This window comes from Epargyreus clarus, unplaced genomic scaffold (assembly GCF_041222505.1).
Source record: "Epargyreus clarus isolate Ecla_fem2 unplaced genomic scaffold, WU_Ecla_fem_2.2 ptg000009l, whole genome shotgun sequence".
NCBI classification, from domain to species: domain Eukaryota; kingdom Metazoa; phylum Arthropoda; class Insecta; order Lepidoptera; family Hesperiidae; genus Epargyreus; species Epargyreus clarus.
The window spans coordinates 8,960,731-8,973,787 of NW_027332217.1; the positions used below are offsets into that span (position 1 = coordinate 8,960,731).

The 13,057-nt window shown below is 35.2% G+C and overlaps 1 protein-coding gene across 1 annotated transcript in view; it reads right to left on the reverse strand.

Annotated features, from left to right (window-relative positions):
* The window catches only part of jeb (low-density lipoprotein receptor domain-containing jelly belly protein), an 85,092-nt gene that overhangs the window by 43,772 nt on the left and 28,263 nt on the right, over positions 1-13,057 (reverse strand). The window contains exon 2 of the mRNA XM_073076669.1: positions 8,044-8,577. Coding sequence (XP_072932770.1) covers positions 8,044-8,404 — 361 coding nt within the window. The 5' untranslated portion in view covers positions 8,405-8,577. The remainder of the gene's footprint in view (positions 1-8,043; positions 8,578-13,057) is intronic.

Here is a 13,057-nt window from a genome sequence, read left to right on the forward strand (position 1 = left end):
GGGCATAGGATTTCTCTCCAAATTAAAGGAGCTTAGGCCCTATATAGGCGTGGTGGACATGCTGGCCATGTGCTGCACATACCTCTTGCACCTTTGAGAGCTTTTTCAAAAACTCTGATATAGATTTCCTCGAGATGTTCTTCACCATTATAGCCATTGGTAATTTATTGCTAATACGGACCAGAGGTACTGTCTGAGATTTGAACCTCGGACCGAACTATTAAGAGACCGAGCTTCAACAATTAAGCTATAACTGTCATGTAAAGTCAATATCTTATCATATTTTTTTTTATAATATAGGAGTAACAGACGAGCATGCAGTCCACCTGATGGTAAGTGCCTACTGCCGCCCATGGACATCTGTAATCAATTCCAGATAGGATTAGGTATACCTGAGGTCGGCCACAGATGCGCCGCTACCCCTGAGTACTAAGCTGGAACGCCTCGGAAAAGTCTGTCTCCCTTACCACACCCTTCAAACCGGAACACAGCAGCTTCTAACACTGCTGTTATTAGGTAGAAATAGGTGTGGCGGTGGTGCCACCGGAGTCGAACCACAAAGGGTTCTACCACTTTCATATGTTGATATACTAAACAAATAGCTTAGATAGTTTAGAATTACTAATACGTATAACTTATTGATTTATTGTAAATCCTTGTAGTTGATAATAAACAGAGATATAACCAATTTGACTAACCACGGTGTTTAATTAAGAGATAATATAAGACTTAATACTTTAAATGTTATATTATTCTTCGTAAATAAACTTGGAGCTCTTTGTTGCTTTTTCACAAGTACTTTTACTTACAGACAGATTAAGAACCTTTAAGACAACAGTTAAATCTTGAATATTTAGGATATAGAAATTTGGGCTTGGGATTATATTTTTATTATATACTAGCTGACCCGGCAAACTTTGTACCGCCTCAAAATCTATTTATCAAATATATTTCATATAAAATATAGCCTACGTTACTCGTGGATAATGTAGCTTTTGAATGGTGAAAGAATTTTTAAAATCGGTCCAGTAGTTTTTGAGCCTATTCATTACAACCAAACAAACAAACAAAGTTTTCCTCTTTATAATATTAGTGTAGATATAGATAGATAGCAGCAAATAAGCATGCAGTCCTCCTTATAGTTGGTGGCCACTTCCACCCATGGGACATCTATGGTAATCAAACCCAGATAGGATATAGTGTTATCTGAAGTCGATTACATATGCATTGCTACTCTTCAGTAGCAACTAGTAGTATTTTTTAATTTTAATGCCCGCGTGAGTCTTTCCCTTAAGACATTCTTCAAACCAGAACATAGCACTGCTTAACACTGTTTTATTACATAAATATATTACACGTATTAATAATTTAAAAGGAGTCGCAAATATACATGAAAATCCAGTAAATATATAGGCATCTATTTAGTCCATGATGATTTATTTTTGTGGTTTCACAACAAAGGGTACCCTACCCTTTTTATCTTTCCACGCTTCAATAAAATACAAATATTTCACCCAAATATTTCCACTTTCATCAAAAGGGTATACTTACATTTATGACGTAACAGTACGATTCACTTGTGATGTAGTATAACCCATTTGTTATTTTATATTTTTGAGTATAACACTCAAGTTATGTTAAGTCCAATAATGTTATCCTTAGATACGTAATTGTAACAAACAAAAGTACTTAGATAAATAAATTTAATTATCTACATGTGATTTAAAAAGGTTGTATTTTAAACTACAGAAAAGTATTCGTTTTGGTTAGCTTATTATATGTCGGATAAGCATAAATATATATATTTTTATAATATAGGAGTAGCAGACAAGCATACAGTCCACCTGATGGTAAGTGGCTACTGCCGCCCATGGACATCTGTAATCAACTCCAGATAGGATTAGATATTCCTACCTGAGGTCGGCCACAGATGCGACGCTACCCCTGAGGACTAAGCTGGAACGCCTCGGAAAAGTCTATCTCTCTTACCACACACTTCAAAACCGAACACAGCAGCGCCTAACACTGCTGTTATTAGGTAGAGATAGGTGTGGCGGAGTGCCGCCGGAGTCGAACCACAAAGAGTTCTACGACGTTCGAAATAATTATCCATTTACTGTTACAAAGTTTCACAATTGAACAGGAAGAAAAACCTAACCTAATATAACCTAAAAACCCCTGTCGACGCGTCCTCTTTACTGACTTATATTAAAGTCTTGCTGAATTGCTTATTTTGCAGCTTGGTCGTATATTAGGCAGACATATCTAATAGGCAAACTAAACCGAATAACGGCAATAAATTATTTCTTCTCGAAACAAAATAACAGTGCATTCTAATCTCATGTAGCTCATTCACATTATCAAGATATAAACATTTTTTTTTTGTCTGTCTAAACATTGAATGTTGGTAACTGTTGGACTGTGGAACGGCGGGAAAATCGAAAACCTTGACGCGATCTTTTCAATAGAAAACCTGTCATTAATGTTAGCTTTCTAATAATACGTAATTATATCTCTAATACGTAATTATATTTATTTTGTAGTATTTTTTAGCCTATTTGTGGAAGATTGCGGGTTATATTATAACATATTTTGTAGTAAATTGCGGATTGTATGATTATTTTTGAGTTTTTGATGTGAAACATCTATAGCCGCACGTAAATCCGATTTCTGGCGTGGCGACGCATGCCGTGACGCTATACGATGGTATATATATATAGTCTATATGCAGTAGTGTAGGCGACGCGTCGCCATGCGCAAAAATCGTAATATTTTATTTTATCATTATGACATATTTAGTTCCTATCACAATATGTTCTTTTCTGCATATTACTTTTACAAAATAATGTCGATGTTTCACATCTGCCAGGCGTCCCGTGACGGCTCACATTGTTTTTATTCATAGTAGTATGATTATGTATATGTATTATCATGATTACGTAACTTTTGAATCGGAAGATTATTACCGTCGGAGAAGACCATTCATTAATTTTTTTATTCCAACTTCAAAGTAAAGTTCTATTGATCTAATTATCCTTGAAAACTCATCTTTGGGGCGCCCTTTAGAGTTGAAAAAGTTGAGCTTGTAAATAAATTACAGGTTTAATTTTTATCAAGAATGTTTTCTGAGGACTTTCTCTCCGCTTCTAAGTTATATTATCTGCGGAATAAAACGTTATAACTAATTATGGCTTGTTAATTGTAATTCGTGTACATAGAAAATAAAACTTATATCTATTTTAATCGATTAATTTATTCTTATACGATTGTAATTTTAGTTTATATGGTATTTTTAAATGATAATAATTTTACTGTTTAAGGTTTCGGTTTTTTCATTGGAGACATATTTTTAAATATGACAAAATAATTTCAAGTATTACATGTAAAAGTTCGTAATAAAATATGAATTCCCCAATTTGTTTAAATATAAGTTTGTTATTCGTACAAGTACAAAAACATGAAGGTATGTAATTATAACATGATAGAAGGTCCGCTGTATTTTTCGCGCAATATTTTTCTTTAATCGTTTACAATAATGTAATTATCTCTATAAAATAATGCAACATTTTTATTAATATTTAGTTACAATAAGTGGTTTTATATGTAATTTATAGCTGTAAGACTTCTTCTGTTCTTTATAGCATCGAGTTAGTTTTTACCGATGTCTATGTAAAGCGCTTAAAGAAGTTTCACTCAAAATGAAATCCTTTAAGTACATTTAGCCCCGTCGGGAATTTTATATAGTAAAGCTCTCGGAAATCGAAATGAATATTACTAATGGCAGAGAGAGAGGTGTGACTTAATAAAACGGCTTTACACTCTCTATAATATTAACTTTTAATGAGTATCTACGTAAAGGCGACGGTTCTCTGCGAGCTCGGGTACCTACAGCTCCTCTAACTTACTAGAGCAGTGATGTCAAGGGACTCGTTGGACGCTCTCTAATGTTTCTACGTATCCTCATCCTATAGCCACATTTTATGTCTTTAATCCAAAATGCATGAGAAAATAAACGAATAATAAATGATGGTAAAACATAGGATACTATTTACTAATAAAAAAAATCAAAGAATCGATAAAATTGTATTAGTAATTGTTTAAATAAATACTACTAATAATATTCGTAATATAACTTATTTACGCATAGTAAACGTCACGACATTTTATATAACAGAACAGTAAATTCCTTATACGCAGTTGTTTCATATACTCACTTATTATAGGTAATATTTAAGGTGTAATAAAAACGTATGTGGAAAAATATTTGTCTCCTAAAATGTTATATTGGCCTAATAACTTAACAGCTTTACTTGTTGTATTTGGTAATAACAGATTGTCTTTACGATGACATAATGATAAATAGGGATGACCACACAAGACCAAGATTAACCGAATGAATGAACGAAGGTATTACAGAATGGAATGTAATAAATTGTCTTTCATGATTTCTTATATTAATTCTCATCTGAAAATTGACAAACAAAATGGTTAGGTATTTATTACTTTGTCCCTGTAGTACCGGGACCAGAATAGGGCTACGGTAACCCTTGCCTGTCGTAAGAGGCGACTAGAAGGGGCTTCCGGGGTTGCGGGCGGCAAGAGTGGGAGCTCAAACCGTCCAGCAAGCGACCCCGGGAAGGACAGCGGTTTGTGTGGTCACATATTGCTGTAATCACCAGGGGATGTGAGAGGAGCGTAAATTGCTCCCCCCAGGGCAGAGCCCGATAAAAGGGCATCGCGTTAGGAGGACTCCGGTTGTGTTCCGTTGGAGATCCCGGAGTTCTCCACCAAACGCTGAGGACGGCCACCCACAAACGAGGAGGGGGTTTTAGTGTGGTAAAAATCCCACATAACCCGGCGTCACTCCCATGGCGTCGGGTACCTTTTGAAGGTTTCCCCCTCGTCAACAAATTTTTTTAGGTATTTATTACTTGTAGTGATGAATAATTGAAGTAAATGAAAGTATAATAGTTATACAGGTGCGTAATTAATGGTATAACTAAAAATACCTACGGCAAACTTTCAATTGGAATGTAGTTAGAAACTGAATATCTAATTTCATTAGTTAAGCCCGACTTGGTAAATTAAAACTTTATCTGGTAACAAATAGTTGCCCTCAGGCTTTAAATAAACGTATTTAATAAGATTATTCAAATCATTCATTCTTATTCATTATTTATTGTAACATACTATCAATCATTCAGATGGTTGCTCATTATTAATGATGTCTCTGGTACGCTAAACATGTCATATTTAAAAAATGTGTTGGTGAAGAATAGGAATGTATAGTTTTTTTTATATAATATAGGAGTAGCAGACGAGCATGCAGTCCACCTGATGGTAATTGGCTACTGCCGCCCTTGAACATCTTAATCAATCCCAGACAGGATTACTTATTCGTACGTGAGGTCGGTTACAGATGTAACTTTAGCCCTGAGGACTAAGCTGGAATTCCTCGGAAAAGTATATCTTCCTTACCATTCCTTCAAACCAAAACACAGCAGCACTTAACACTGCTGTTATAAGACAGAAATAGGTGTGCCGGTGGTGCCGCCGGAGTCGAACCGCAAAGGGTTCTACCCATCGATATACTACTATTGTTTTGGTTCTACCACGTTTAAGACGCTCTTATAAAAGTTATTTTTGGGAAAAAAATAAATTGATAATAAAGAAAAGCGCTTAGAGAAAGTAGCTGAGCTATATTTAGAGGAAAGTTTATGAGGATTAAGAATAAATATGTGACCGTCGGAATTGGTAAGTGTTGCACGTACAGCACGCGTACGTGATGGGTCGTTTCACAATGACAGACGTGTGCCGAGTTACGTGTTCATAAGTTCAGTACAATACTCCATTCCGTACTCTACACGTCTCGGCCCGACAGCTACGAGGTACATGCACCCTTAGGGGTTCTAGCTACTTCAGTGAAGTTATATTCGTGAAATATAACTTCGAATTCTCCGGATATAGGTTCATGTTGAATAATGTATTATTGACTTGTCAATTCATTTTATAGTACAGTAACTATTTTTAAATGTTTATACGTGTTAGTACGGTTAGTTGATATTATCGATCGCTTAACCCGAATAGAAGATAATTCGTATTAGTTCATTCAATTTTCACAATTTTCCTCAGACATTGTAAAATGTGGTTAAGCACAAAATAAGTGTGCCTACGCTTCAATAGTACAATAGCTGTTATTTTAACTACTTATACTAGTTTCTCGTGACCCTGTAATCATCGTTGCAATTTTTTTTAGTTTTATAAGCTTTGTGTAAAAAAAGTAAAGCTGAGTAGAGCAAATGAGCAAATGAGTAGGAAATGAGCGAATGTATGCTGTCCATTTGATGGTAAGAGGCAACAGCCGTCCAACCTTTATTATCAAACCCAAACAAGATTAGAGTCATACGACGTCGGCCAAAGACCCGTTTCTACTCCTGAAGACTAAGTTGGTGTTCGGAATTGCACAATCGAACAGGTCAGCGATTACACGTGTTTGCATAGTTGCAATTGACGCGCAATCGCTTTCTTTAAATTAGTTTTATTAACATAAGTCAGTACGTGAAACAGCAGCCACCAGAGCAGCGCGTATTCGATACCACTACCAATACCATTACCATTACCATACAGTCGTTGTGAGAATCGCGTATACCATTATTACCAATACCATTTAATCGTCATTAGAATAAAAACCAGTAAAAGGTTGTCCGTTATTACCAACCAACCATACCAGTAACAAGAAATCTTTTCAACTTTGGAACCACGAAGCGTTCAGCCGAAGATAGCACAATTTCAAAATCACTTTCAAATCAGGCATAATTACACTATTGTTATAAGACAGAAATATGTGAGGACTCAACATCTACACCATCTCCAGTGTCGAACCCCGGAGATTTGTACTACTATTAAATATGTAGACTTGTGTGTTTAATCTCTTTGGCTCGTATGCACTTTGAATAGAACAAAACGCCTACAAAGTGATCAGCAATGCAATATGAGTGTAGTCTCACCTATTCTCGCCCCTTTGCGGCCGTCATAGTGACAGGCGCTAATGCCGTACGTAGGGATGGCGATTCTTTCCGAAAAAGATTGATTCTTGAATCGATTCGAATCGAAATGTGGTAAAGAGACCCAAAGAATAGATTCTCTAAAAATCTATCTTCGATCTTTTCAGCTAAAAAGGGGCGAAGATAGCGAAAATGGTAATCAGGACCAAACTAGTACTGAAATACGTATCAGTCAGCAAAAAATTGTCTATATCATATTTTTTAATGGTCAATCAACTTAAAAAAGATCGATTTCGATTTTCTAGGATGAAACACCCATTCTCGAATCGATCTATTACTGGAGATAGATTAAAATAATCGATTTTTTTGTTCCAAAAGGTCGATTCTTCGATTAATCGATTTCAGATCGCCATCCCTAAGCGTACGTCCGGTGCGCTCACATAACCCTTGTAGAGTCAGTGAATTTTGATTAACTGATGAATAGGAAATCGTTCATGGCACCAGTCGCTTCATATTCATGTCAACCGCTATTGTAGCAGCTCGTACTGTGAATTCGGCCCATTATCAGCCAATTACCTATTCTTTTATATCAGTTTTCGCATGAACCGTTGCATTAATAATTACTTTATAATTAACTTGTTGTTTCGTTAATTAATTGGTCTTGATCATACTCGTATATTTATAAGTGTTTGTGCAGCATTGGAGTTATGATTATTTTATAAAATTCGTTAATTTATATAGTTTCGAAAAATAAATTATTATCCAGGTACCTAAAATAGATAAATTTGTTAAATGGATAATCTTAAATAAATTGTAATTTAATGAAAATTAAACATTAATAAACATCACTTGCATTCATTATGTTTTATTGTTTTATGTAAAAGTGTTTATCGTTTTTTTCTGGTTCTAGGTGCTAGATATCGCACCTATGGTAATAGTTCGATAAGAAGTATTCATACAAGCTCTATTTGTGTACGAGTGATAAAAATACACGATAATATAATCCGAATGGCAAACACGTACATAATTGAAGACTTACCTATTTGAGGAACATCGTAGGGTCGTCCGGAACGTGCGGCGCGCAACATCATTTGGCTGGCCATTTCGGAGGGTAGACGAAGGGCCCGCTTATTGTTTCTGGCGCGGCGGCGTTCCTTGTGGATCGCGGGCGGTTGCTGGTGCGGCGCGTACGCTCGCTCCGTGTCCGCCTGCGCGGTGTCCGGCTCGAACAGTTCGTGCAGCGGGCGCGAGCGTACTTGTACCTCGCGGCCGCCGCGCCACTCGGCCGGGAAGCGGCGCGGCGCAGGCTCGGCGGCGGAGCGCAGCGCCAGCGCCGCGAGCACCGTGGTCACGCAGCACACGCGCATGCTCGCCGCCCGCGCCCCCCACCACAATCGCATCCCCTCCTACTAAGTACACAGCACGAGGTGAACACCCACCGGGCGCATGCCCGACCACATTATTTAACCTCCGCCACCAGACAAAACCTTTCCCTTTTCCGCCTCAGCTCAATTGTTCATTTATTTGATTTTGAGTCGAAACGTTTTCGTTGCAGGACAGGTTCGTAATAAATCTGAAACAAAGAGGAAACAAGTAAGTAAAATTATGGGAATACCGAATGATTTGGGTGAATTATTTATTTCTTCCAAGAAGAAGAATAACTTCAGAGCTTTAGTCTTAGAAATATTACCGAATTTAAAACTCAATATATTTTAGACTGATATTTTTCTTACTAACTCTAAACCTACGTACTAGACAGCTTACTTTGTATACAGATTTCACCAATACGAATTTATCGGGGGCCATGAATATCTATTAGATGCCCAGTATGTAGAGATACCCAACTTTAGAGTTTACTGGAACCGTACAAACTTTTACAATAAAAACAAATTAGCTGTGGTTAAGTGCCGGCGGTCGCCACTACCTTTTATCTTGACTTTTAGAATCAAAGTTTGTGCTTTATCTTATTTGTTGCTTAGACAAACTACTAAGGCGGCTACGACTGCCATTGGCAATCCAGAACGAAAACAAATAGTGTCACTTTAATAGGTCTATCTCAACTTCCAGACTAGCCAAAATAATGTTTACATAGATCTGTTCTAAGAATGAGTTCAATTTGAAGCTATTTTTACTTTTACGATAAGTTGTTTTATATTGTTGTTTGTTTGTGCTTTTCAGATACTAATGGCAGGGAAAATATAAAATAATATATAATTAATTTAAATAAGTATATTAGGTATACTACTATGTGGTATATATTATGGAGTGCTAATGGGATTGGAATCACATCATCCAAAAGACAAGTCAAATCATAACTTTTAAACTGGAACTAACCAACAAAAAGTTAAAATTTGTTAAACGGTTTTGGTGAATTTCGAATATAGTATTTATGTATGTAGTAATTTAATTAAAGATAATGGATGATTAGCATATACATTATTGTAAGAGAAAAACAGAGAGAGAGAAGAATCTGTCTGTGGGAAAGATATTATTGCAGGAGCAATAACGGAGAAATAAGAATCTGTCCGCCGGAGAGAAGTTATTGCACAAGCAATAACGGGGAGATAGGATTCTCACAGATTGCGAATTTTCAAACTTACGATAATTATAAACTTCAAATTAGATGACAACACACTTTACACTTAAATCACAAGTTGCGTGACAAATATGATTATCGATCTGTATTAAAATACCTTATAATAAGTGTAACAGCGATTGTGAAATCGTACTGTAAAAATCACAGTATGCGCTGACCCTTAAAGTAACCTGCAGTGAAGCGTAAATAATAACTGAACGCCTTAGTTAAAGTTATACTTTTGCACGATTATCAGTACCAAGTTATAATACAAACACTTCGGGTAAAGAAAAAGTTTCATCAAATTTATGAGTAAGCTTAGAACCTCTGCAACCAACTCAAGGATTTCTTTTATCTTGTCTTGTTTCTTCTTTGATATTACGAGTTATGTTTATTTGCGTTATTATCGTGGTATTACTATTAGTGGATTTAAGCGTTTCTTCAATGAAGTTATTAATAAATAAAGTAGAATGTCACAGTATTGATATATTGAAGATATCAACTCAATTTTAAAGTACTTCATATTTTGTAATTGTTAAGAAGCATTATATGTATCTAATTAATTACGTGCACTTAATTTGTCTCTTAGAAAGGACTGTAATGATTTCGATGATATTTTTTATTTGGAATACCATGTCATTTGATGAATAACGTAAATTCTGTTCCTGCCACACTAAACTGATGGTGATCTGTGGAGTCTACCAATCCGCACTTTGCCAGCGGCCTGCGCACAAATCCTGAACAATTTTGATGTGAAACATCTATAGCCGCACGTAAAACCGACGCGTCGCCACGCTTTACGATGGTATATATATACAGTCTATATGCAGTAGTGTGTACGGTGTGGCGACGCGTCGCCATGCGCAATCGTAATATTTTATTTTATCATTATGACATATTTAGTTCCTATCACAATGTTCTTCTCTGCATATTACTTTTACAAAATAATGTCGATGTTTCACATCTGCCAGGCGTCCCGTGACGGCTCACATTTTTTTTGAGAGGAGCTATGTGCCCAACAGTGGAACTGTAATAGAATGATTACGACAGAGTATGTATACACGAGTCGTTTCTTACTAAGGACATAAAAAGTAACTATATCAAGGCGCCTTCTTACATTCAATCCTTAATTTTACCTGATTAAACTTGGAATGTTGAGTCACATTTTCTTTTAAAGTAATTTAGTAAATGTGCCCTTAAATATTTAATTTCAATATTTATTACAATGATGTATTATAAGTGGACTTTGAACTAACGAAAATGTTGTACAATTTACGTTTAGGAAAAACATCAATCCATCAGCTTTTATTAGCAGTTCTCAGAAATTTTGGCAAATGATCCAGCTGTTTCCATTTAAATACATCTGTTGAGGATTAAATCGTGAAGATTGAATAATTACTCTCTAAATTAATTAACAGAACCTTCAACATCGTAGCAACTATAAATAAAACTGTTTAAAGTTTTGTACGTGTATTGTAACCGTAAAATAAAACAAACTCACAGTTCTAAAAATGCATTAAAATACCACAAAATACTAAAGAGGGAAAAAGGAGTAATGAAAAACCCGTTGCTACATATTTTATGTTTTAATTTCAAAACTAACCTAGCCCATAAAATTTAACATATATGTATATTACTATGAGTAGCTTCTGAATTCCGAGAACTTCGCTCGTATACCTATAGGCACAAACAGTTTACCTCTTTGAAAGATCAAAAATGTTAATATTATTTAAAGTTAATTAAAGGGATAATAAACTTAATTAGCATTGAAACTCTTTTGTATGTTCTTTGTAATATAATAAAGAAAAACTCTTTCTGATATTTCTTTCCAATTTACCTAAATATTTTTGGGTAAAATCTAGACTGCGTTATTCGTAATAATAATATTTTCTATTTTACTTTTGGTTATGTTACAAAAGAAATAAGTTTACTATTACTTTTTGTCTAATCATAAGTAGTGTTATATGATGTATAATGGCATCGAAATTGTTATATTTTCTTTTAGCGTTTTTCCAGAAAAGACAAGCACATAAATCACAGTAAAATAAATTAATTCGCAAATCCTTACTAATATTATAAATCCGAAAGTAACTCTGTCTGTCTGTCTGTCTGTCTGGTTGTCTCTTCTTCACGCCTAAACCACTGACCCGATTTTAAATTAAATTTTCTACAAATATAGTCTGAGACCCGAGAAAGGACATAGGATAGTTTTTATCCCGGAAATCCCACAGGAACTGGGGATGGCGATCTAAGATCGATTAATCGGAGAATCGATCGTTTGGACCTAAAAATCGATTATTTTCATATCATAATCGATTATATGTCATATTATTTTCTTTTAAACGCGGGCGAAGCCGCGGGCAAAAACTAGTATAATATAAATTTGTTTCGTTAATTTATTACGCGAAAGCATTTACAAAGTGTCCATTATAGCGGGTGCGAGAATTGCATCTTTCATGCAGTATGAGATGATTACCTAGAAAAGCACCGACACGTCTTTATAACAAGTATAAAGTATCGTCTCCGGATAGCTTGCTGAAAGTAGAATAAATTTGCCATATGAAATGAAAGTTGATGCTGGAGGGTAAGATTACATATTTTTCTAAAGTAGCTGATCGTGTTAATTATTTTATAATTAACCGACTTCAAAAAAGGAGGAGGTTTCTCAATTTGATCGTATATATGTTTTTTTTTTAATTTTATATTTGTTAGCGGATAACATCGTCGTTTATGAACCGATATTGATGATTTTTTTGTTGGGAAAAAAATATTTCCAAGGTGGTTTCAATATAAGAAAATTAGGGTCTAATGATGACAGACCGGAGAAATCGAGGGGAACTTTCAAACATCCTAGGGGGCGACTAGTGCGTTTGTAAGTTTTTTCAATAAGTATTTTTATTCAAGAATAGTTGGTAGGTATAAGCTGATAAAACGTCAACAAAAGTACGACAACGAAGTAGAATGTGCTGATTCATCAGTTACATGGAAAATAGAACCTCTATTATGTAAAAATACAATAGCAGACATAATAATTTTCGGTTACAAGTAATTATGTCAAATTAGACTTTTGAGTACATAGTTTGCATATATGCGTGGATTTTTTTATAATATGAAGGTTGTAATGGAGTATTCAGTCCAACTGATAATAAGCTGGTCCTGACGTCAGCATCGTTAATCAAGCCCTGATTAGATTAGAGTCATGAAGTCGGTTACAGATGCTTTGCTAACTCTGAGGACTAAATCGGAATGTGTCAAAGAAGTATGTCTCCCTTATTCGTCAAAGCAGAATACAACAGCGCTTAATACTGCATCTATAAGGCATAAGTAGGTTATAGAAAACACAAAGGCTCTACCACCTGAGGGATATTTTGTAGATATGCTTATTTTTAATAACTCATATTTTAATGTGATCCTATTCACATGTTTGCAATTACACAAATTTAACTTGATAAATATAATTAAAGTTGAAGCATGTCCA